A 27,259-nucleotide genomic window follows, 5' to 3' on the forward strand; every position below is an offset into this window, starting at 1 on the left:
ACATGGCTTGCCTCCATCTTCCAGTTCCCCTTGCTGGGTGCTCCAGGTAGGAGTCTTTCTTGCCCACCTGACCCAGGAATCAAACCCAGGTCCACCAGCATGGCAGGGTGTAGCACTACCACTGAGTCAGCAGTTTGGCCCCTCCTATCACTTTTAAAGTGAGTCTGATTAAGATTATGAATAATTTTGTCACTCACCTGTCCCAATAAAGAGGACATCATACTGCCCATCCACAGCCTCCACTCGGTCAATCACTATTCTGGTAAACTTATAATCCATCCCCACACGAACAAGAAGTGGCTGCTGATTGATGGGGTACACGGCACTGTACATGAGTGGGTGAATGCGGCTGAAGAATATGACATCATCAGGATAATCACGGGTGGATCGATAATTTCCATCAGAAGCACTGGGACACTGCAAGACATGATATTACACTATAGCTATGTGTACTGGTGCTTGAAAGCTACAATATGTTTGGTTTCTGGGTTAGCTTTTGTCATATCACAAGGCCTGGATAATGAGTCACTCCATGCCAGGGCTGGTCCAATGGCCCAGTGGCAGCACAAAGCGCTAGCAGGTGGGACACCCAGGTTCGTTCCTCACATTAGGTTCCTTCTTCTCATCCCATTCAAGCTTGGGGATGCTGCGGAAGTAGTGTTCACAATCATCTTTCATTAGTGACACCTACTGATTACAAACCAAGGTGTTGGGTATCTCCGCCTTAAATCTCTGTTGTTCCAAGTGGGCTTTAAGCCCAGAAAATAGGAAGCAACTGTCTAGCCATAAGAGAGACACTTCTGGACCAGTCACATGTACAGATCCTCACCTAACAAAGAATAAAGAGGCCATAAAGCATAACTAGAAACATGCAGACAAAAACTGAATTGGAAACTGCAACAAGCCAGAGAGACTGTATGCAGTGTAACAAAGGAAAAAGAGAAACATCACCAGTGTCCTAAAACAAATCAAGAAATATAAAATCAATAGCAGTAAAACCATCCTAAAAAGAACAGATTATTTTGAAACAGCTGATGAATGGAATATCCAATAATTAAAAACTCTTGTAAAAAATTTCTAGATACCAATAAAATATTTTAAAATAGCAGGCACAAAGACCCAATAATGAAAAATAATAAGGATAAAAAAATGTTTTGCTCTGCATATCTGGGAATGTTTGATATCCAGGTGCCCTGAGGTTGTTTTGAATTAGCAGGAGGAGGGATGGTTTGCTTGCAATTTTCTCTTCTCTCTCACACACAAGCTCTCAATCATACACATATACACATGCTGTCTCTTTCTCTCACACACATAGACTCTCATTCACACAGACACACATGCTCTCTCTCTCTTACTTATACACACAGGCTCTTAATCATACATATACATGATCTCTCTCACATACATACAGGTTCTCAGTCTTTTGCTTACATTCATGCTATCTCTCTCACACACAAAGGATCTCAATCACACACATACTCTCTTTCACACAAACAGGTTTTCAATTACACACTTACACATACAGGCTCTCAATCACTCGCGTACATGCTGTCACACACACACATACAGGCTCTCAATCACTTACATACATGCTGTCACACACAGAAAGACAGACAGACTGACACACACACATGATCTCAAAAACATATGCTTGCCCACTCACTCTCTTTCCACCGAACTAGTGGCAGCAGCAGCCTCCTCCACTTCCAGCCTTAGCGCTAGCAGCAGCCTCCTCCACTTCCAGCCCTTGTGGCCTCGAGAAAGGAGTCCCATCAGCCAGGGGATTGATGATGCTCCACGCCGCGCTGCTCTTCTTCAGGCCGCACCTCTCTTCTTTGAGCCGATGCAGCCCGCACTAGTATGGTCTCTTCTTCCCACGCGCAAGGCCGCTGCACTCCACTTCCTCTTCTGGGCTCAGGAGGTGGGAAGAAGAGACCATGCCGGTGCTGCTGACTCCAGCTCTTCTGCCACGTTCCGCCAGGGCTATTTCGCTGGGACAGGGGGAGCAGCTGGGTCAGCGGGGGACTGGGAAGTGTGGTGACACATCTGCGAGTGCTTGGCAACACACTGGTGTGTCACGACACACTGGTTGAGAACCGCTGCTTTAGAGGGCTGCCTGAGCAAGATCATCTTGGGAGGGACAGGGTTAGCAGAGATACGGAAGGTAAAAGGCATAAAATGTAAAAAATTAAATTGAATTGAATTTTCTATCTCACATTATGCCTTAGATATTGGTAAAGCATTCTGTGTCTGATCAATCCTAAAATAAGATTGAGCAGGAACTCCTGTTAAGTACACTAACTGGACTATACATCTTTTTGCTCATGACATGGGCAGATAAAGGGCCTGAAATTATTTGATGGTATCACAAACAGTAAGGAACCCAGAGGGGAGCTGAGCTAGCCATGAGAAGATAAAGCATAAATAGTTAGAAAGCTGAGTAAATACATTAAACAATCACATCTCTTGTATCCTTTAATCCAATTTAATTAATGTTGATTAATATATATGTGATAGGAAGTTTGAGCTCTATTCAGTTTACCTCATAAGAGCCTAGATGAGTTGTCCTAGTCCATTTTCTTGTTACCATACCTATTGTTCTTCTGATCTTTGTATTGCCCTTACAGACTGTCAAATGTGTCTGTCCGTTTTGCTCATGCTCTATTTGACATACATATAGCTTCTCTAGAATCAATCAGTAAACATAAAGGGCCTGATTTACTAAGCTTCTTTTTTTTTTTTACCCATAGACACAGAATGGAAGAAAAAAACTCATAAATCAACCCATAGTTTGCAAGAAAACTGAATAAACATAAGGACCTTGATGTCTCCGAGTCTGAGCCTAATGGAAACAATTGTATAAAATACTAGTTCTGAATGTTTTGAGGGGAATATATCTAAATAAGCTCATTAAAAACTCTCTTACCATTCCAGGTCGAGGGACGGGAACACGTCCCATATATGGCAGCCATTTATATTCTGGCCCCTCCTTGTGGGCATACGAGCCTCTGAAAGTGGCTGCTATGTCTTCCATCTTATAGACACAAACTGCAGAGCCATTCAAAATGTTACTGTGAGAAGGAAAGAAGCACAGTGTGAGGCTAGCAAGGTGGTTGGGACATCGTCGGGAGGAAGAGTAACCAGGCCTGGTTCTGGAGTATTTTGTTCTAATGCTGGGACCAGGCCTGAGCTGAGATCTGGCATCAGGGATGGTGAAGTGAAGACGCACCATCAGAGCAGTCACTGGACAAACCAGTGCTCTGAATGAGAACTGCTTTCGGCACTCCCTTCTTTTCAGGTGCTCACCAACTCACAGACTGTCTCAAAAGGGAAGGGTGGCACCCTCCCTTCCCTGGCTTGCTGCCCAGGGCAGTTGCCCTTCTTACCCTCCCCCTTGTGACAGCCCTGGGTGTTATGGGTATAATGTGTAGAAGACCAGGAAAGATATAAGGGGTGAGATCAGCGGGGGCAGATAATCAGTACTAAAAGGTTCAGCCTCAAAAGCAGCTTCCTTCCAATCCTCAACCAGTGGAGAGACCCAAATCACTTGGGAGGCAGAGGAGGGGGTGGAGCTATAAAACACATTTTAAAACTCCCATTCCAAAGCATGCATGGTGAAGTCCACGTGCTGCATAGTCATTACCTATAAAAACTTCTGTAAGGGGCAATGATAAATTGTTGGACTCTGATTCCCCTCTACTAGGATATTAACTCCTACAAGTAACATTAAAACCTGAATAAATACCTGTTCAGTATGAGTAATTAAGGCAACGTGCTTTTGGGCATGAGATACTAAATTGCTACAGTGGTGCCTGCAAATCAAAAGCATTGGTACTGTACTTACTTGCTAAAATCAGTTGGCTGTAGCCAAGCTTGCTGTAGCCTTGCCTTTACAGAGTTAATCTTTAGGCTGAGCGACTACTGAAGGACAGTGAGCATGCTCAACCTCCAGGATCCCTGCTGACCTGTTCTGCACCAATCAGCTGAGTACATGCCTCAGAGCCAATGGAGCTGGCACTTTCTACTTGTGGTATTTTTCTGTTCCCACCCTCACAGATTTCTGCAAGGGACACAAGCTTGGCTCTGAAAGAAGAAAGAGGACATGGCCTGGGCAGTTTGCAGAGGGAGAGAGAGCTGAGGAGCCAGCCAGGGGACTATTTCTTTGATCTAGGTCTGGACAGTGCATGCTTCCAGGGAAGTGCAGAGTCCAGGAGAAATGCTGCCCTGGACCCAAGCAGTTGGGAGCAGACTCTTTTGTATTTTGGTGGAGTGCAACACTAGAGTTTCCAAAACGTCCTTCATCCCAGAGAGGCGAATTGTGCCCCAGCTGAGTTCTTGTTAGTATTTAGGGACAGAGAGTAAATGGAGCCAACAATTCAAGGTCTAACTTAGAAAGGGGGGTACTGACTGTTTTGTTTTCCTTCAGACTTATGGTCATTGCTTTTGCTCTTAAGGTTTTGCAGAAATGTACCCAGTGCATTTCACCAGTTCTAATCATAAAGATAATCACCTCCAAAGGGGTCCCCAGTGAAAACACTGAGGAGTTTTGGGTTTTTTTTGTTATGCATAATACTTAATGTTGGATAACAGTTTCCTTCTGGGTTGGGGACTAAAATCCACCTGAAATTCACTAGTTGGGATGAGGTTTGCATTAAGTTCTGAATTAAGAGACTGGGCTGAGGGTTTAAATCATTGTTAAGCTTGCAAATATCTATCTATTGCCAGTACTTCTTGGGTTTATGTTACGAGAGACTGTTCCTAAGAGAAAAGTGACATGAGGCGGGTTGTACCTTACAGATTAACTAATTTATTAAGGCATGAACTTTCAAGGACAGAGTCCACTTTGTCAGATGCATGACCAGTTATGTTGCAGGCATGGACCTTTAGGCCGAGGTGGAGTTGGTGCCACCTGCAGGGAGGAACCCTGCAGGTCTCCACCATCAGCAGGCGGAGCTGGTTGAATCAGAGACCCAACTGGAGCTTCACCAATACCCGCCCATGTTCCCCTTAGGTTGAGCCCTTGGGTGCTGGGGCCAGCTGGATTTAGGCGGGGGTGAAGATCTGTCAAGATGTGCATGCCAGCACACGGAAGAGGAGTGAAGTCAGAGGCCAGCAGCGGTCAAGGTCAGGCAATCAGGGTCAGGTTCAGGCAGCGGTCAGAGGCAGGCGAAGGTCACGTCAGAAAAGGGAACGCAGGCAGTGGTCAATAGAAGGTAGAGGTCAAACAGCGTCAAGATCCAATCCGAAGTCAGAGCCAGAGGTCCACCCAAAGAGGTGAGGAGCAAAGAGGGAGCAGGACGACGAGGGCCACACGCAGGGAGAAGACGCTGAAGATAGACGAGGGGGAAGAGTGGCCATGAAGTAGACAAGAACTCAGACTGGACTGCCACTCAGGAACCAGGAACAGGAAATGGAACTCGGGAACACAATCGGGAAAGATGCACAGCCAGAAACCAAGATCAGGAACACGCAGAGGCAAACTGCTACACCAATGGAATCGACCTATTGCCGAGGCAAGGAGCAACTGCAAGAGTGGCCTTACATATTCCTCCAGCAGTGATGTCATCAGGCAGCATCGGCCCTGGTTTTCCGCCATTGGCCCTTTAAGAAGGGCAATTTTGGTGCGCATGCACGCCTAGGAGCACCCAGGACTGATGCAGTGTTGGAGGCTGGCTGAGTGAGGCGGCGTGCCGCACCAGCAGGGGACATCAGCATCAGATCTCCCATGAGCGGAGGAGACAGACAGCTCATGGCAGGCTGCCGAGTGTGTGTCAGAAAGTCTCCCTCGGCATCTGCTGGCATCAGCTCAGGTTCGGTGCCAGAGGTAAGTGCGGCGGTCTGCAGCTGCATGCCACGGACCACCGAACGCAACAGTGTAGTATAGGCAATAGATAATATATATGGAAATTGGGGGGGGGGGGGGGAAGGAAGGATACAGAACAAAGAGAAGGCAGTGAATTAGGCAGGCAGGGTGTGGAAACAGTGGGGTCCATTTTCAGCCGTTATGAGGCTCAGCTAGTTAGCCGGATAAACATATACAGATAACTAGCTGTATATATCCTGGTGCAGTCATGCCACTGAATAGACCCGGCTATTTTAAACTTAGCCGGTTATGTCTAACCGGCTAACATTAGAACAGCCCTACGGACTGACCAGAGTTAGCTGCATAAGTTAAATGGCTAACTCCAATTATCAGAGTTAGCAGCTGCTAACTCTGCTCCTCCTTGGAATGCCTCATGCCAGCTCACAGAATGCCTCCTTCTTATCCAGCTGAATTCTAGCCGGATAACTAGTTGCCTGGCTAGAATTTAGCTGGATAAGGGCTAAATATAGCCAGATGAGCCATTTAGATGGATAACTAAACAAAACAGTCAGTGATAATAGTACTATAGTCCAGCCTATTGACAACTGAGGTAAGCATGAAAAAGACAGAATAATCCAAGAATAGTTAAGTTAAAAAATATTTGTAGTGTGCCATGAAGCCATTGTCTCATTTCAGTCCTGGAATGATGGTATTAATTTTTGATGAGTTCCAATTCAGCAGTTTCTTGCTGGAGTGTCCCTTTGAAGTTCCTGTTTGGAGTATAGCAACCTTAAGATCAGACAGAGAATGTCCTGGAAGGTTGAAATTTTCTCCTACTGTTTTCTGAATGTCGCCATTTCTAATGGCATATTTATATGCATTTATTCATTTCCATAGGGATTGACCTGTTTGTCCTGTGTAGACAGCAGATGGACATTGCTGGCAGGTGATAGCATAAATTACATTGGAAGACGAGCTGGGGAATAAGCCCCGGATGTTGTAGTTGATTCTCTTGGGTCCAGTGATGATGTTGCCTGTATGTGTGGACAGAGTTGGCATCTGGGTTTCTGGCAAGGTCTTGTTCCTGAGTTGGTGTCATTGTTGTACAATTCGTGGTTGCTGGTGGGTATCCTTTTGAGATTGGAGGGCTGATAGTACACCAGGATAGGTTTGCCACTCATGCCTGTGAAAGGGTAGCATCATTGTCTAGAATGGGTTGTAGATTCTTGATTATATGATTCAGTGGTTTCAACTGGGAGCTATAGATAACAACCAGAGGTTGTTACGATCACTCACCGTTTTGCGGCCTGACACCACTGTACTCTGCCTCAGCGCAGCCTTGATTGCCATGCTGTTCCCATTCTGAGCCCTGCTGCTGCTTCCACTCTTGCGGCAGAGAGGATGCCGTCGTGATCCTCACCGTGGCAGGAAGCCGCCGCTGACTCCACCTAAGCAGCATGTGTGCCGCCGCTGGGACCTCCTCTGATCTTCGCGGCATAGTGCCGCCGCTAGGACATCCCCTCGTCAAGCGGCAGGAGGCTGCTGACGCCGCTGCCTGCCTCCTTTCCCACGCGGCAGGGATGCCGCTGATGCAGCCTGCCTCCTGGACTCTCTAGGCGCAGGCGCGCGCCTCTTCTTCAGTATTTAAAGGACAAGCGGCAGGAAAAGCCCACGACCCCACTGGATGATGTCATCACTGTGTTCCCTGGATCAGCCCTATAAAAGGGCTCTGCTTCATTCCCTCAGGCCTTCGGATCCGGATCCTCATCTGTTCACCTTTTCTGGTGTGCCACTGTCGTGGTCCGTGACCAGCCCATGGGGGGCTGTGTAGGGCGCCTCGTGGCACAAGGCCTACCTTCTCATCTGCAGCGCAAGCATCCAGAAGGTTCCTATTTTTAATGCCAAGTTCCTGAGTCTTGAATCCTGTCCCAGTCTTCGGAGTCCCTTATGCCTGCTTCCATCCATGCCCAAGACTCTGCCAGAACCTGCTCCGCTCCAGCATGGTCCGCAACCAGCCACAGGCGGCTGTGTAGGGCGCGCCCCGATGCAGGCCTCTCCTGAATCTTCATCATGTCCTGGCTTCAAGTTCCACTGCTTCGTCTGGAGTCTGCTTCGCCTTTGGCGTGGTCCACAGCCAGTCATGGGCGGCTGAGTAGGGCACACTGCACTGCAGAACTCACCCAGTACTTTCTCCTGAATCCTTGCCTGAGACCTCCAAGCATCCTGAAACATTGTCTGATTCTTCTGAGTACCTGAAACCTTGTCTAAGTCCGCCGAGTATCTTGAGTCCTTTGTGTAACCTGAGTCTTCATCTGTATCTTCTGAATATCCTGAGTCTACATCTGAGTCTTCTTGTGTCTGGCCTCACGCACTCGTCGTTCCCATGCGGCGGGTCTGGAAGGGCTATCGAGTGGCTGGAGGGCTACTCGCGAGACCAGCATTGCGTTGCTGGGTCTCATTGGTGCATGTAGGTCCAGTGGAGGGCAGAGCCTGCCTTGTTCTTGCTCCAGATGTTCCTTGCCTTGTCTTCAGTCCAGCCTTGCTCCTCCTCTGCCCGTGCTTGTACTTGTTCACCTCTCGCAGTATGTCTTGGGGTTCCTCCCTGAGCCGCAATGTGATCCAAGGGCTCACAATCCTCCTCAAGAAGCAACCGCGCCTCCACGCTCACAACAGAGGTGCTCTGTTATTTTCTTTTTTGAGATGTGTTGCACCCGTCGGTCACAGATGGCTGTGACCGCTGATGCTCACCTCTTTCTTTGCTGTATTGACCCTATTTGGGGACAGTGGCGGCCTCTGCCAGCTATTGCTGACCTGCCTGGCGTTCTCGGGATGGCGTGGGTGCTACCGACCGCCATCTTGCCCTCTGAATCACTTAGGCACGGGCTAGTCTTAAGCACGTCATGGCGGGAACCTCAGGGGTGTCCCCTCCGGATGACGTCATCACTCCAGGATACTTAAGCCAACAGGTCCTGCCTACTGATGACTTGGCAACGAGTTCCCTCATTGCTGAATCCGCTTCGCTCACTACAGCCTTCCCATTCCAGTTCCTGCACATTTGGCGTGAAACGCTCTGGGTACCCACTTCTCGGGGGGCCTTCTTGCCTTTGTAAAAAAGGTATAGACTCTACTGTTGCGTTATTCAATAATTCCCAAAGTAAAATTTTAATTTATTCTTTTGGTGTGTGAGTTGTCTATTCCTGTGCTTCAGGTAAGGGGACCTTGGGGTTATGAGTCCAAATAGAGCTGCTAGTATGAAGATTGTGTGACTCATCAGGGTGTGGAATGGGAACTAAGTGACAGAATGAACAATATTCAATGCCCCCAACTCGGTGGATACAATACATATTTACCCACAAAGGCCATTGACTAGTACCCTCTTTGTGACTTTCACACCTCATCTGCACCATTTTTGCATCCCTCCCTTGCACACAGAGTTGATGCAGAGTGAAACTGAATACAAAACTGCAGGTTCCAGGACTCTCCACCAAATGCAGACTGAGCACCTCCCAAGTTCTGAATTCCAGGTGCCCCGTGCAGTATTTTTCCAAACATTCTGAGAAAATGTAATCTGGAAGTCACAGAGAAGCCTTCAGAGCTCAAATTTGGTGCAAGACTGTTTTGGAGATCTGGGAGAATAAAGACAGCCCTGGGACTCTGCTGTAGCCCCTACATGATATATCCTCTGCCAGAGAGGAGGTTACATGGACATTATACAAATGCTGTACAGGTGCTACACTCAGTATCCGTTTACCTACCAATCATTACCATTTCAGCAAAATGTTTTTATTTGCTTTCTTCGAATAATATAACTTTGGGATTTTGTGTTAAAGTGTTTTACCCTCTGTGGGAACTGAAGGGGTATGTGATCACTGCTCCACAGGGGCTGATACGGGTCTATCTTGTTACACAGTGACCCTGAGGCTGGATAGAAAAAGCTGAAATCAAGAAAGCAAGGCTGAAGGGTGCACAGGAAGTGTGGGTACAGCTGGTCTAGCCTACCATCAAAACAGAAAGAAAATGTACCTGGATGTGCTGAAAACTCCATAAATTAAAGGCTTTTTTCCATCTTTCTCATTTAAAATAAAGATGTCTTCTGAAAAACAAATACAAAATTAAATTTATTGTGAAATAAAAGCAGCCTCCAGAAAAGGTCTTATGCCCTACAGAAACATACATAAATAGAGAGCACTGTGCATGTTCTACAGGTATGCAACATATGTGCATCACACAGTACACACCCTACAGGTGTGCAATATGTATGCATCCAGTGTACAAGCATATAAGTAGTCTATAGGTACACTGTCACTCAAAACTAACATCAGTCAATCAGCGTTAACTTCTAGTCTAAGCCCTGCCTACTTCCTGCCCACTCCCTGCTCCACCCTTAACCATGCCCATGCTCCTCCCACCCCTTAGAAGTGAATGGAGTGGCCCCTCCCACACCCTGCCCTAAACCAAACCCCCTATGATGTTGCTGGTATGACATCACTGGAAGTCCAACCCTCAGCACACCCCCAAAAATATGCCCCCTAGAACGTCATCAGAAAAGACCCTGTCACTTTTTAATTCAACAGAATTAATGGACTCTGCCCATTTTTTATGACCTCACTGGAAGTACAACACAAACCCCACACCCAAAAATGTGCTCCCCTAGAACGTCATCAGAAATGTTCCCTGTCACTTTTGAATGATGACAGAGCCGGAAGCAGTGTTTTTTTCTAGCTCCTCTGTTTTAAAAGTTTCTAGCTGTGATGTGGCAGGAAGCTTTCTCTCATTCTGTACACAGTGTCAGGGAGAATCTTCCCCTTCCTTCCTCCCCTGACTGTAGATATGCATGCCCAATGGCCCCTATCCTTGCAGAGTGAAATTTGAGCAGATCCTTTGTAGTATACTAAAAGAATAATTAACAGGGTGTTGGCTGTTGGAGGTTGGAGGACTGCAAAAGTGAATAAAATAAGGATTTAGTTTTTTTTTTAAAAAACAGACCTCTGTGTTTATAGCCATACAAAACAACCAAAATTTATTATAAACCAAGCGCTATAGGAACTTTAGGTGGGATAAATCCTCTTTTTCAGGCTGCTAAAACATGTAATGAAACAGTGACCAGAAAACAAGTAACTGAATGGCTTACAGATTGTAAGATCAAGATGCTTACTTGTTACAGAGTCCTGCTAGGACACAGAAGGTTGTGTGTGCGTGTGGGGGGTGGGAGGGTTACTATGATGGGCTGCATGCAATAGAATTTGCATGGGCATGCCCAGACTGGTACAACCAGATGTAGAAGTAAGCACATGATAGAGGTCATGTGAGAATATAATCTCCAGATAGAAGGGCAGTAACTGTTCATAAAAAGCTTTAGCTTTGTGATCCTGAAAATAAAATAATGGATTTGAATGAGACACCTAAACAGTTGGAAATGGAAAGCAACAAAATTAAAGAGGGACTGTAAGGGACGAGTCTTTCTGAAGGATGCTGAAACAGAAGTTGATACAACAGTGCGAAAATTGTTTGCGAAAGATTGCAGGGAGAGGAGTACAGATGAAATGACAGAGACAGAATTTGATTAACTTCCGTTGGGACAAAAGCCTTTTGTTTCGGAGGATCCAGCCTTTGTCAATGAAAATGCTATGGACTCTACAGATATAGAGCTACACCAAATCACATTAGACGCTGAAGCAGATTATTTGCTGGAAAATCTTGAGGGTTTAAAAGTAAGAAAATATCTTTCATTGTGATTAAGCATTTTTGGGGTTGAGAGATATCTATAATAGGGGCCTTGTTTAGAAGAGATTTTTAATTTAATGTTAACATTAAGTTTTATACAAAAATGAAGAATCTTCACAAACAGAAGAATATGGGTACATACCAGATATCAATATGACCTGTTTCTGCTGTTTTTGTCCAAACATCAAAGAACCATCAGATTCAGAAGGTATTAAAAAAAAAATTCAAGCCTGAAGATGCACCCGATTTCAGCTGATAGGGGTGTATAGGATTTCCAAAACCTGTGCAGGTATATGGTCGTTTTCGAAAAATGACATTTAGATCAATCATAAGGGTGGCCGTGTACAGCATTCTTTGGCTGGCATTCATCATGATGACTGCTATGGTTGTATTATAGATGATCCGAGCCAGAAAAATCATGACTGTCTTCAGTGGAATGCCTTTGACATCCAGGAAAAATTAAGGACCGTTTGTACCAGGTTGTGCCTAAAACATGTTTTGAATCTTATTGTATAAGCAGCATATAAAAGAGGTGTATTAAGTCTAAAAAAATGATGATTTGAATCTGATCATTTACCTTATAGTGTGAAAAGTGCTCTAAATCCTGTAGAAAAGCTGAACAGTATACTTAGGCCTACAGATGAGATTTGAATGATGAAATATATTTAAATGCCATCATCTCTGGGAGAAAGCACCAGTCCTTTTTAAAAAAATGTATAATAAAAAAAACAACCAATATTTGCTAGCAATGTTTTTTCTTGTCTGTATTTTCAGAAGTGCGTATTGAACATGAAATATCTTGAGAAGAGAAAAAAGTGTATATTGATATTTAATAAATTTTGTCATGTATATAAATTAGTAATAAAGAAACATATAAAAACAACTAATAAACAAATATATAGCTGAATTAACAAATGTTTCAAGTGTGATTTAAGGATCTATGGAAGGTTTTGGGGGCTACAAAGTGGCTCCCCCCCCCCACCCACACACAAACAATATGTATAGCAAGTATTGCTTATAGCTTTATTAAGTCTCGTTGATAACAATGTACAGATGGTAAAATGGCTGAATCAGCAACCATTTCATTAATTAATTAAGGAATTGACATTGCAATGACCTAGACCAGGGGGAGTTGTCTAGACTCAAGATCTAAACAGAGAATGGTAAAAGAAAATATCAAGGGTTGTGCAGACTTTCTGGTTAAATCTGCACTACCGCAGCCATTAGTACCCAGAGATGCCCTTTTTGGTGGCAGAACCAATGCTGTTTGCTTGTACTATAAAGCCAGGCCTGGTGAAAAAATACATTACTATGATTTTACCAGTCTATATATCCATTTCTCAAGAAAACCAAGGAATATCCAATTAGCCACCCACAAATCGTTTATGACAATTTTGGGCCCCCCTCAGACTATTTTGGATTTGTTAAACCCAAAGTGCATCCACCACGAAAGATCTTTTTCCTTGTGTTACCAGTCCGTGTGGGTGGTAAGCTCATGTTCCCACTGTATCGTACATGTGCTGACAACAGTCAGCAAGAAATGTGCACCCACTTAGATGAGGAGAAAGCCCTCGTAGGGACTTGGTGCACTATGGAGATGGATGTTGCTGTTGCAAAAGTGTATGTGGTTGCTGAAATATGTGAAACAAGCCGTTAGGCCGGTTCAAACGGGCGAGATTCCGTCGGTCAGACCGACACGTCGGTCAGAGCCGCTCTCTTCTCCACAACTTCTTACCCTTTCCACTTACTCACTCATATCCTCTTCCCTTTGCCTTCCATCCCCTCTCATCTACCCTTTCCTTCCCCTCTCACCTCATCCACAACCCCTTCCCTCTCCCTTAGCCCTCCTCCACTCCCTCTTTTTCTCTTTTACAGGGCCGGCTGTTGTCCCTTTGCGTCACGGTTAAAATGGGCGAGATTTAGCTCTGCTCCGGCCGTCCCAACTCCTCCCTTCCCCGGCAGCAGACAGACAGGCTCAGTGACTTTTCTGCCCTTTCCTCCTCCTGTCCCTATGCGAGACGGTCCGGCCGTCCCTACTCCCTCTCCCCTTCTCCTGCAGCGGAGGGATGGGCTCAGGCTGTTTCTCAGAGCGGCAACTCGTCTGCCCTTTCCTCCTCCCCTCTGTGAGACCTGGTCCGATCTCTCTTCCTTGCGCGTAACGTCAGCACGTCGATCAGATCTGTTCCGCGCATGCGCAGCTGTTCTCTACTGCGCATTTGCGGGCCATCGGTCAGAGCTCATTTATATTGTAGATATGGCACTCTGAATGTAAATTTGATAGTCTGTTTTCTGAATAATTAAAAATGCATCTCCATCAAAATCAGGAAGTCTCTGGGTACCCTCAGTGGTGTACAAAATATGTATATATCTGAATTTTACAAAAAAGAAGGTGTGGCTTTACGGCCAAAGCAGGTTAGTATAAACTCCGCAAAATGCCAAATTGCTAAGCTTTTCTTAAACTCTTTGTGGGGGAAGTTTGGCCAAAGAACAAATCTACCCAAAACAAGTATTGAGAGAGATCCTGATGATTTCTATAAGTATTTGTTTTCACCCGAATATGAGGTTTCATCATCCAGTGTGACATGGAAGCACTCAAAAGACCGCAGCATGTTGTTAGGTACTACAGATATCTTCATTGCTTGTTTCACAATAGTTTATGCTCGTTTAGAACTGTAAACCTGCTTGACAGTTCGCAAGAACATTGACTGTACCATCATACAACCTCTGTGATATTTGTGAGTCATGAGGGTAACAATGAACCCCCCTTTAGGAGATTATTTAGGTGAGCTGATGAGAGAGATACCCACAGATAAGCATTTCACAGAGTTTGTATCGGTTGGGCCCAAAACATACGGCTACAAACTGTCAAGCGGAAAGACCTGTATGAAAGTGAAAGGGATTAAGTTAAATGTAGAAAATTGTAAAATGATCAGTTTAACTAATTTGAAAGATCTCGTCTTTTAATATAAACCTGAGGCAGTGGACAAAAGTCCTAAAAAAGATACAGGTACAACAATCCGGGATCATAAGAAGCAAAAAGACCTGGTCGATAGAGAATGGCCTGCTTAAGAGAACACAAAAGTTTGTATACAATAAAAGGGTGAAAAAGAGGGATTTAACATGCTGCCCTATGGATATTGATGTTGTGGATGTGCACTGGAGGCATCTCTTTTCATGTATTTTAGCTGGACTGTCAAACAGCGGCAAAGGTTTCTTTGTTAAAAAGCTATTAGAGCACACGGAACGTGTGCTGACTGACATGCCTAGCAATATTGTGTGGTGTTGTAGTTGCTGGCAACCTCCGTATAAAGAAATGTTGTGTAAATATCCTTTTATTACATTTATGGATTATTTGCCTGATACTTTCAACGATGATCAATTGTTTCCAACCAATAAAATAAACAAGGTTATTGTAGACGATTTGATGACCTCTGCTTATAAAAGTGATGAAATCAAGAAAGCCTTCACACAATACGTGCATCACAGAAATCTGAGTATTATTATATATTATACAAAATGTTTTCTGTCAAGGCAAAACAAGCAAAACTATAGCTTTAAATACCAAATATATGGTGATCTTTAAGAATCCTAGAGATAAGTTGCAAATCACTGTTTTAGCAGACAGATGTACCCTGGTAAATCACACTTCTTTTTAGAAGCCTTTGAGGATGCTACCAGAAAGCCATATGGATATCTCATTGTGGATTTAAATGCTATGATCCTGGAGTGTTAAAGACTGAGGACAAACATCTTTCCACCAGAATGGACCACGGTATACTGTGAAAAATCACAGCTCCCCACAAAAGAAGTGAATATATATTATCACAACAGCAGATAAACATCTTGAAAAGGAAACATCAAGCCATAAGGATTCTGGGTGATAAAAGGGTACACCACTTAAAAAGAAAATGGTGAAGCAGACTGGGGAAGGAGTTTATCGGGCCTCTCCTAGGTTTTACATTGCCCTTCATCACAGGCCTTTTGAGCTAAGCACTAATGCAGTATTTAGTGCCAAGTCAACAACATGAGAAGTCCTTCTGTTCTAGAGGAAAATATTAGACCCACTGTGGCTCAAAGACTAGATGAAGAAATGAAAGGTATACCTCAAAGTTCTGTATGTCCAAATATGAGAAAACCAAACATTATTCAGAAGTGTTACAAGCTATCTGGTACTTAACACACATGGCGAAATGGAAAAAGAAAAAATAAATCTGTATCTACCCCTACAGGATGATACAGCAACGTCTGTATTTCTAGAACACAATAGCCCTCCAGACCTCATCCTGCAGGAAGTGTTAAATAGCATCAGCATGTGCTATAGAAAAAATGCAGAAGTACTGCTCAATAAACTGTCAAAGAATAAGGACAATGCATCCTGGGAGAGTAATGGGACTTTTGTATACAAGGGAAAGCCTGTAAGTGGCTCTACCTATTAGACCTGGTTCATGGAGCTACACAGACCTAAGCTCTTTCACAGCAGAGGATACCCAAAGGTTGGGAGAGGTCATGCAAACCCTGGCAGAACAAAACCTGTCCTCCATGGTCAGGGGTAACCCATCCAACAGGGATCTGTTGGTACGACTCAAGGAAAATCTCTGTGACAACTGCTGAAATGTCCAAAAAGACTGTAAAGCACAAAGACCCCTTCCCTGTAAAAGGCGTAAAGTGCTTGACACATACAGATGGCTGAATTTGTAAAGATACCTTTTTCATAAAAAAAAATACTTAAAAAAAAGATAATGGACATTTGGTTCATTTTTCCAAATCCCTCAAGAGAGGGGTGCTTTTATTTAGGATTAGCACAATATTCTTAGTACGGTACACACATCTGGGGATTATGAAACAGACAGCAAAAAGATCTAGACATACAATCTGTTCTCCGTTTGTTGTTTTTTACAAATTGTAAGACCATTTTGTCCTTTTGCAATGGTTCTTCAGAATACAATTTTAAAATATTTTCAAAAGACAGCCCTTTACAGCACTGAAAATCCCCCCCGTGATAACCACAGGCAGTAGATAGTGGATGTTGCAATTGTCTGTTGTGGTATGAAACATCCTCACAATGTTTACTGAAAAAGTTCATAATACTGTTAGGGAAGAATAAGCTAATTGTCCCCAAAAGAGGTTTTCCTGGTTAGTCACACGGGCACCAGCAGGTATGCTAGAGACTTTCTGCCCTACATGGTCCATCGTATACTTGGCATTGGTTCTCAGTAGAGCTTCTGCATGCCCCAAATGCATTCCTGGGGACACTTTCACTCTCCTTACAAAGAAGGCTGCAGATAAAATGAGGAGCTTGTAGTTCTCATCAGCATCGCCGCTCATTAAGCAGAACGTATCTTTGTTCCGCTTTAGTTTAATTTTCACATCCACGCCATATATGAGCAGCTTTTCTTGAAAAAACAGATCACCGTGTAAATAACCCAGAAGCTCTACTTTATGGCTAGCTATTGTAAGAAAAAAGCTCTTTCGGTAAAACCAGAATTATGGGGCCCCAAGTCTCTCACTTCATGGTTTCCGGCTGTGTCTTTATAAAACAGACCGCTTGTAAACTGTGTTTTGAGAGGTCCCTCACCATAATTGGGAAGCAGCTCTATGAGGGCTCTGTAAGGGTAACAGTTGTTGCTCTGACTAATGAGTCTGTCTCCGAGAGTGACATCCAGCTGGCTAAAAATAGAGGCTGCTGGATAGTTCACGAAAACTACTTTGGCCCCTACATCAAGATCGGCCCCATCTTCTTTCACAATTTTACACATCAAGTACAGCAACGTGTTGTTTAAATCCATGTAATCCTCGCCATGTCCAGCTATATAAAACTCTAAAGGGGCTGTTTCTGACAAGGCAGATAATGGTGAAATCTCCACATAAACACTTTTTTCTATGCTGGTTTGTGTTGGGGACCAGTTGAAACAGATCCAATTCTGATTTCAAGCATTCTTCAGACCCCTAATGTACAAAAGCCATAGTGCTTTAGAATATATCTTGCTTTCTGGTGGAGAGGTTTCTCTTCTTAGCCTTGTGGTTAGTCTTTTGAGACTTGGCATGCATATCTATGAGGGGATGAGGGAAGGCGGAGATTCATCCTGTCACTGTGTACAGAAAGAGAGAAAGCTTCCTGCCACATCACAGCTAGTAACTTTTAAAACAGAGGGGCTAGAAAAATAAACCTGCTTCTGGCTCTGTCATCATTAAAAGTGACAGGGGACATTTCTGATGATGTTCTAGGGGGGGCGCATTTTTGGGTGTTGGTTGAGTTTGTGTTGTACTTCCAATGAGATCATCAAGAACAGACAGAGTCCATTAATTCTATCAACATTAAAAAGCGACAGGGCCTTTTCTGATTATGTTCTAGGGGGCATATTTTTGGAGGTTTGGTGAGGGCTGGACTTCCGGTGATGTCCTACCAGTGACATCATAGAGGGTTTGGCAGGGCAGAGGAGGGGCTACTCCATTCACTTCTATGGGGTGGGATGTGCATGGGCAGGGGTTAGGGCAGAGGTAAGGGCATGGTCAGGGTTGAGAGGGGTGGGGTTTGGGCGCAGGGAGTGGGTGGGGCGTAGACCAGAAGTGAACACTGATTGGCTGATGTCAGTTTTGAGTGACAGTGTACCCATAGACTACTCATGCAGCATGTGTGCATCACATAGACTGTATCTTACAGGTGTGCAATATGTATGCATAGTACAATGTGTATACTACAAGCATGCAGCATTTGTGCATCGCACAGTGTGTACCTCAGAGGTGTGCAGTATATGTGCATTGCACGGTGTATAGCATGTGTGCTTCAGACAAGTAGTTCTGTGGGGATGGTCTAGTGGTGATAGCTATCACGGATGACCCATCTCATGGGGCAGGGGGACTGGAGTATCAGAGAACTGGGGTATCAGGGCACCAGAGACAGCATGAGCTGGTGACAGCATGCAGCTTGAAGTATCCATTGTTCCAAAAAGAAAAGTCAGTTAAAGTTAGGAGAAATGTAATTGATTCTAGGAATATGAATTATTACAAGGCCAATAACAGAATGCTTCCATTCAGATACTGTAAATTGAACCAGCTGTAGTATCTTGTGCTATGCTAACTGTGATGAAGTCATCTCCATGGCTGGGAGACAAGAGACAATTCTCCTGTCCATAGGGTCTCATGTCGTGCAGGCATAGAATGGAGATGATGCATTGAGACTCTGGATGCAAGAGGAATGGGAGATGACTGCCATTGTCAACTCCGTTAGAGCATTCAGCGGAACAGTTATCAACAGGCATACCTGGGAACTCTACGGATATCCCCCTGAGACTCAGGAAATTTGCATCAATTGCCAGATTGCCAGGTGTCCAGGGAAAAACTAAAAAGCTCAGGGCCCTTCTGTTTACTGCTCCAGCCACTCCCCTTCAGTAAGCCTGCAGGTAGAGAAGGGGTAAACCTAGAGCGCACACACTGCAGGCAGCATGTGGGGAGAAACTGCAGCCAGGACTTTTGGACTACGCCAAGAGTAGAGTAAGGGTGCACAAGTTTGTAAGATGTGACTTATAGGGAGGTGGGAGTAAAGACTGCTAGGATCAGGGAAGGAGGAAGGGAAAGAATGCTGGGGGTCAATCCTGGAGAAGGGATGTGGATTAGCAGAGATGAGGTGGCACAGAGAAAGTTGATGGGAGAAGTGTGAAAGGGGAAATAAATAGACTCCGAAGTAATCTAAGAAAATATTTCTTTACAGAGAGGCTGGCAGATGCATGGACCAGCCTCCCAGTGGAGGTGGTAGAGATGAGGACAGTATCTGAATTCAAGAAACAAAAGATAAACACAGATGATTTCTGAGGGAATGGTAGGGATTGTACAGCTGAGTAGTCGGTGAGGATGGGCAGACTAGATAGGCCGTCACACGTCATGTTTCTATAATATGCATTATTTCTTTCTCTTACCTTCCCCCTACCAACCCTCCCTGCTAATCAACAACAATCTCAAGGTGACTACACTGAAAAGTTCCCAGGTATGTTCTCTCCCTCATGACTTGGCTGAAATACTGCAAGAGAACAAAAATGAAATTAAAAGATTGGCCAAGCATGCAATGAACCTGTAAGTTTTCCCCTTCTCCATCTACTGCCAAATGCAGGCAAGTGCCGGAATCCAGACTCTCTATACATAGAAACATAGAAATGATGGCAGAAGAAGACCAACAGGTCCATCCAGTCTGCCCAGCAAGCTCTCACACTTATTTTCCCATACTTATCTGTTACTCTGACTGCTGAGGTCAGGGCCCTTATTGGTAACTTTTTGATTCCAATTTCCTTCCACCCCCGCCATTGATGCAGAGAGCAGTGTTGGAGCTGCATCAAAGTGAAGTATTACGTTCATCCCTTCACTCTCAGCTCTGTCAGCATGGAGTCATCCAGGATGAGATTCTCAGTCAGTCTGCTCGCTCCCTTGTTTGGGGAATTGATTCATCTTTAAGGCTTCTACCCTCATTCCGAGGCTCAGGGAAACCTCCAGAGCTGATCAAAACAGCTGCATAGTCAGTAGGGTTCTCGCCATACCTGGGAATTCTCCAGATTTAACCTGGAGACTCCATAATTCCATATGAAAACCCAGGAAATCTCAGACTGCATAGCTAAGATGGCCTGCCTGGACCCCGGAAGAGGAAGTCACCAGGGCCCATGTGGGCAGGCAGAACAAGGAGCACTGACATGTGGCTGAAAGGAGAAGAGGAGTTCCATCAGCCACATGTAGCAGCCGCATTAGTGTTGGCTCATGCAGCCAGAAGTAGCAGCAACGGTTGTGTCGGCCAGCAGAGGCAGCAGGGTAAAGCTCAGGAGAAGGAACAGGTAAAGCATTGGCCTGTGCGGCTAGAAGAAAGAGGAGGAGCTCTGTCAGCCATATGGACTTGAAGAAGGAGGCAGTTGCCAGGTAGTGGTTAGGGGCTGAGAGAGAGCAAGAGCATAAATGGGTATGTGTGTGTGTGTGTGTGTGTGTGTGTGTGTGTGTGTGTGTGTGTGTGATTGGGTTTGTGTGTGGGGGAGAATGAGAGAAATGAAAGTGAGCGTGTGGGTGGGAGAGTGAACATATGAGTATGTTAGAGTATGTGTTTATGAGTGAGGAGAAATCTAGTTTTCATGCCCTTCCCTCCCCCCCCAAACAGATTCTCAGGTTGACTGGAAATCAGAAGTTCCCAGGGATGTCAACAGGATTAGAACATCTCCACACATCAGCCGACTATGGAAGGATAAAAAAATTCCATCCTAGAATGTGATGAAGCCCTCACCCAATCAGGGGCCTTATCACTTTAACTGTGAAACTCAGCAACTGCTACCTACAGACTTATTCGTTTTTGCTGTTATTACTCTCTGAATTACTGGCAGAAGCCATGGAACTGAATCTAGAGTTATCACCACCTGATAGGCTGAGCCAGTCCTGGCTCTGCACCACTGCATCAATGGATTTGTAGTCCTGCCTTTCCTAAAGAAATTGGAATTACAAGTCCAAAGTGCAATGGGGCAAAACCAGAATTAGATCAGCCCGTGAGAGCTGATCTGGGTCAGTGATAACCCTAAACTCATCATAAATGAGATCTTACGTTGGCCATGACCCATGCAGTATGTCTGTCACACTGTGGCCCCACTATAGGCTCAATTAATCTCTATTAAACTTTTAAAACTCTTCTTTTTATTTGGGGCAACATCTAGAAGCCAGCTGAGGTGTCTTAACCTGAGATTTGCATTTTGGAGGAATAAAGCAGATGCAGCATGCAGCACAACCCAGATGCCCTGGCACCTCACAGCTGTAGCTCTGGCACCTCTGCTGACAGCTTTGCTATGCTGCTGTTTGTCCTTGTTAGGTTTCCCTTGTTGGTTATCTCCAGCTGGTAATTAAGTCAGCCTATCGAAGAGCCTTATATTCTGATCATTGTTCTTTACTCCAATATCGTGATAAATCTGAGCCTCCATAATTTACGTGTTTTTTGCCGCACTCTACAAATTTGCTTTGGTGGCTTCAAGTATAAGACGGCACTAGGGGATTATGTCTTTATACACTATTTTTTAGAGGCTCCCCTAATAACATACAAAAGGGGAAGAAATATTAAGAATTTGGTTATTCGAGCTGATTTACATAGACAGATTAATAAAGATCAACAAGATATATGCATTGATCATGCTACTTATAATACTTTATTTATTTATTTTATTTAAAAACTTTTCTATACCGTCGTTTAGTAGTACACCATCACAACGGTTTATAGATAGGCACATAAATAAGTCTGGTTAGGATTATAAATTAGCTAGTAGGTGCCAATAAAGTTTCGGTTACATGATTCAAATAATATACGCTATCTGGATCGTGGATTGGAAATTCCATTCATATGAATAATAGGATATCCATATGTGAGAATACTGTACTCTTAAATTAATCTTTAGGTATGAGAAAAAATAATAAAGGAGGGATAACTGCTATTTGATGATTTTTAACAGTGTGTCGGAGTTCTCTTTCTTGTCCGCTAGTATTCCTTACTCCGCACTAATAACTGTGATATTTGTTTAAACTCTTTGATGGGTGAAACATGGGAAGATCCACAATCAAAGGCAATCTTCAAACATACACATTTTACAGATTGTAATACATCAAATGTGATATATTTAAATGCAGTTGTCCACTATTGTATATTGGTAGGACTTCACGTTCTTTAAAGATACGAATAAGAGAACATCATAGCCATCTTCGTTCAAAGAAAGTGGAAGCCCCGATTGTAAAGTATTGTCTTCAATTTAATCATCTTTTTGAAGATTTACACTAGAAAGTTATCGATTTAGTAGTAAATACAAGGAGAGAATTCTGAACAGCAGTGGATTTTTAAATTAAATACAATTGTTCCATCGGAAATGAATGAGGTCATTGACTGGTATACCTTGATTTGAATTTCCTCTTGTGATTGGTCAAAAAATGAAAAGGTTTTTTGATTGACTGTTCTTGAAGTATCCTATTCTGATTGTTTTTTGTTTTGTAATAAAACACGGAAGAGCTTGCGGTTATACTGCAGACGCCATTTTTGTTTATAAGAAGAAAAGTAGCGGAACTTGTAATGCCAGTATTCTAGCTAACTTTTTGAATGTCAAAAGTGGGAACTATACTGGTTACTTATATTATATGTTCTTGTTTTATTTTTTGAAGAACCATTTGATGCCCCTGATGAAGGGCATTTTTCATGGCATAATATCAGCAGTTACTGTTAGCCTTTCTACTTCGAAAGGAAAAGAAATAAGTGGATGAACTATATTGGCGTTTTTGCAAAGATAAGTGATTGCTTCTTTAAAGATTTAACTAACATATAATAAATAATAGACAATAGAAAAAGAAAATATAAAAAAAATGTCTTTATATATCTATAATTGATTTGGTGCTGTGGACATCTTTTGAGACCTATGATTAGGAAAAACAGGGGAAAATAATTTACATTGGCTGGTCCAGCTATGTTAGGCAAAACTGTCCTTTAGCGAATAGATGTACCCATAATATGATGGTCTCTTTATAAGCTCTGTTACCCTTGGTTATTCTTTTGACTAGTATTGTTTGCACCTAAGTAGTTTTGTTTTTTTCTGTCATCAGTTTTTCCTTTTGAGGTTTTATTTTAAGGATAGCATCAACTATAAATGTAAAGATTGTCCATACACAACTTCCAAGGGACTCTGCTCTTGAGGACGTTCATGGGCCAGTCCTAGCTTTTGAACTTACAACCCCCCTTGTACTGTGGTATTTGTAAGTCCACCTTCTTCCTCTGGAAACTAGCAGTGCAGGTATCATAATGCACCACAAAAGAATGTGTGAAAAAGTCAGGAGCAGCCTAAAAGTCTTCCTTAAGAAACTGAGTCCTTTGGCGCCTCACTATATAAACAAGACAAAATCAGTGGATATGTGTTTGGCATTTCCAGCCTGAAATGGCCCTTTAAGAGTAGGTCTTCCCATTAGCTCTGTACTTACTCAACACATCAAAATGAGTTTCAATAGCATCAGGTCCAGTGATGGAGCACACCAGACGAGCCTTGAGAAACGTACTCCATTTATTCACCAAACTGCGCTGTCCCCCGATGTCATTCTGTTCCAAAGAGAGTCCGAGGGAGAAGGGTTAGAAACTGGTAGATGCACCACACATCACTCTCCTTTCTCCTGTACATAAGTATACATCAGGGCTTCCCAAACCTGTTCCCACAGCCAATCAGGTTTTAGGATATCCACAATTAATATGCATAAGAGGAATTTGCATATCCAGTCTTGGGTTTCCAATGTATTCAAATTTATCTCATGGATATTCATTGTGGATATCCTGAAAACCTGACTGCCTGTGGGAACAGGTTTGGGAAGCCCTGATATAAATCCTTTGAAGACAGTGGCTCTCCTCCATAAATCAGTATCTAATAAGTATCTCAGGACACCAGTTATATGGGTACAAGTAAACTGAGTCCCTGGCTCCAAGACATAGAGAACGGGAGTCCTTGTTATCAGCTCCTGCTGCAAAGCATTCAGGGAATTTTATTGTGAAAGGAGGTGAAAATCTGGAATGACTTACCTGTTCCTTATGACCTGTAATTGGTGAGCCACAGATTACATTATATTTTGGATAGCTAAGGTGAAATTTAAACTTATAACTTGTAAGTTATTCAGCTAAATGACAACTTTTCAATATTGCATGCACTTATCTGGCTAAATGTTTTATGTGAAGAATTGTTTTATGTGCTTGTTATAATCTGCCTTGAACAGCTGCTATTGAGAAAGACAGAAAGCAAGTCTTTTTAAATAAATACAATTTCTGTTAATTTCCTTTCCTTGAGTCCTGACAGACTAGTCTAAACAAGTGATTTATGCCTGCTTGCCAGCAGATGGAGGCAGAGAACATCTTCCTTTCTGATGTCATGTATGCCTACATATTCTGGCACAGCAGAATAAGAAGTCAGTAGCCTCTTTGCCCAAGCTTAGCTCCTATTTCAGTTTTCTGTATCCCATCCCCTACCCCCCAAATTGCCATGTTACGAGCGCGCGCGGGCACGGTCATCGTAAGCGGGTGGTGGTGAGCCCTTGGGCCACGGCAGGACTCAAGGAGGAGCCCCAAGCCACACCGTGGGAGGTGAGCTGAGCAGGCATGGTGAGCGAGGCAGGCAGGAACAGAAGCAGGGAGTCCAACCCTCAGCCGGACCTGCATGCCCATGGTAGCCAACACGGGGAAGTTGACTAATGAACGGTCCTCCGACTGTTCCCGGCCCTTTCGGACCTGCCGCAGGGAATGGCAATGGGCAGCAGGCCGGACAGAGGCGAGGGCAGACAGAGTCCTTAAACAGAAGACATCAGACGGGGCAGAAGCAGGCTGAAGCAAGACGGAGACATCAGGACAAGGGCTGAAGCGAGACACAGGAAAGATCCAGGCGAGCAGGAACTCCGATGCTGGGATACTCACATCCGAAGCCCCCTCGGCTGGCAGAAGCTCAAGAGCCCGTGGGACGAATCCCTCCTGTTGGCCACTCCAGGGCCCAACAGGACAGAAGGCTCAGGAACCAGACGAGGACGTAGGTCAAGGCAGAGACAGGAATACATCCGGGCAAGGGCTGAAGCAGATACTGTAGACAAGGCTGGACGGAAACATTGCACTGTCCATCAGGGCGCCCTACTCAGCCCACCCGTGGGACTGAGTCGCGGACCACCCTGTCCCAGACGCGCCCTACACAGCCCAGGAAGGCTGGTCGCGGACCACGCTGAGAAGGAGGGTGCGGGGAAGACCCAGGCGAACAGGAACTCCGATGCTGGGATACTCACATCCGAAGTCCTTACGGCTGGCAGGAACAGGAGCATACATCTAGGCAGGGACACAGGACAGGAACCCATCAAGGCATAGGCGAAACCGGGGGACCTGGATCGGCAGGGTTACAGACGACTGTAGAGCCCGATCCAAAGGCCAGTTGCAAGTGAACAGAAAGTCCTTAAGTACAGGAGGTAGAAGGCAACTCCCTGGGAGGAGCTTGCCAGGACCGCCCACCGCTGGTCCTATAAGTCAGGTGGAGAGCTGCGGGCCAGCCCCTAGGAGAAGGGCGTCGCCAAACAGGAAGTCCAAACGCTGGCAAGCAAGCCACAGGCACAGCTAGGCCTCTCAGGCCCTGGAGCAAGTCCCGGATGGAACACAGGCGAGGCCCAGGCTTCAGAGCGGCCTCTGGAGGAAGGTAAGAGACCTCCTGTAGCGCAGCAGCAGGGGGGATCGCAACATGCCAAGTGTGGGGGGAAGTAGTTTTGTATATTAATCCAAATTATGTGAACAGGACCTTCTGTTCTTCCTTCTCTGGAATTTTCTTTTCCTTCTGCTCAGAGGGGGATAAAGGCATGACTTTCCTCTTATTCTTTATGCTTTTTTTCATTCAATGATCAACTTTTTTTAAGTGAACAGAGAGAGGAGACAGAGGTGTTTGAAGCAAAAAAAAAAAAATTACCTTTGTGTTCCTCCTCAAGGAAAGAAATTAACTGGTATGTTCAAATTTCACCTTCTTCTTTGTCCTGCCAGACCAGTCCAGACAAGTGGGATGAGCCCGAAAAGTGCCTACCCATGCAGGTTAAAGCCACTGCAGTTTCAAAAACTCTAGCCTCCAAAATTTACTCCTCCCTTGCCTGCTGATCCAACTTATACTGTTTCACAAATGAGTGTAATGAGGACCAAGTCGCTGCCCTGCAAATGTCTGTGAAAAAATTGTCTGTATTCCACTCAGGACAGGACCTGAGCCTTCATCAAGTGTGCTCTTAAACTGACTGGTACCTGTCTTCCTTTTCTGATATAGGCCATCGCTCTTTTAATCCACCTTGTCCCTTCCAATGGCCCCCAAACAGAACAAAAATTCTGTATGACTGTTCATGAACTTCAAGTACCAAAGCAGTATCCTACGCACATTCAGGAAATGTAAACCCGTTTCAAGTCAATACACTCCGTTTTCCTAAACACGGGCAATGATGTTGCTTGGTTCAGTTGGAACTCCGATACCACCTTTAGCAAAAAGGAAGGGAGTGGGCGGATCACGACATTGTCCTTATGAAACATCAAATAGGGATCTCTGCATGATAATGCCTGAAGTTCTGAGATCCTTCTAGCTGAGCAAATCGCTATTAGAAAAACTGTCTTCAATGTCTGGTCCTTACCTGATATTTTATTCAGTGGCTCAAAGGGAGACTTTGTCAGAGCTCTCAGCATCTGCTTCAGATCCCAAGTTTATTTATTTATTTAAGCATTTTATATACCGTCGTTCCAAAAGAAGATCACAACAGTTTACATTATCAATTTCATATTCTTGATCAACAATCACATACTGTGTGAGGATATTCACATTCTAGGTTAGCACCATAACAAATACATATTCTAGATCATAATCATATATATTCTAGGACATCGCCTTAATAACTATAGAATCTAGTTCATATTTAATCATTTTGTTTTGGTCGACACAAATCCCATTTCTGATTCTGCTAACATTACACTTTACATCGAACATTACTTGTTGTTCACTCCACTGCTTTTGTCTCTGATACTGATGTTGGTGGTATCAACATTTTGGTATTTTACGTTAAATCGTATGCATTTCTAAAGAGCCAAGTTTTCAGTTTTCGCTTGAAACTCTTTCTATCTATTATATGATGTAAAGACTGTGGAAGAGAGTTCCACAGCTTGGTGTCCACTATGGAAAACATTTGGTCTCTTATTTGCATTAGGTGACATACTAGGGGACTCAT

General features: G+C 44.2%; 1 protein-coding gene across 1 annotated transcript in view; it reads right to left on the reverse strand.

The window, feature by feature from the left end:
* Positions 1 to 27,259, reverse strand: part of LOC115090467 (semaphorin-3A-like) — a 202,923-nt gene that overhangs the window by 37,297 nt on the left and 138,367 nt on the right. Inside the window, exons 8-11 of the mRNA XM_029599594.1 lie at positions 23,486 to 23,600; positions 9,827 to 9,896; positions 2,927 to 3,071; positions 198 to 417 (exon numbers count right to left, since the gene is read on the reverse strand). Coding sequence (XP_029455454.1) covers positions 198 to 417; positions 2,927 to 3,071; positions 9,827 to 9,896; positions 23,486 to 23,600 — 550 coding nt within the window. The remainder of the gene's footprint in view (positions 1 to 197; positions 418 to 2,926; positions 3,072 to 9,826; positions 9,897 to 23,485; positions 23,601 to 27,259) is intronic.

Source organism: Rhinatrema bivittatum, chromosome 4 (genome assembly GCF_901001135.1).
Source record: "Rhinatrema bivittatum chromosome 4, aRhiBiv1.1, whole genome shotgun sequence".
Taxonomy (NCBI): Eukaryota; Metazoa; Chordata; class Amphibia; order Gymnophiona; family Rhinatrematidae; genus Rhinatrema; species Rhinatrema bivittatum.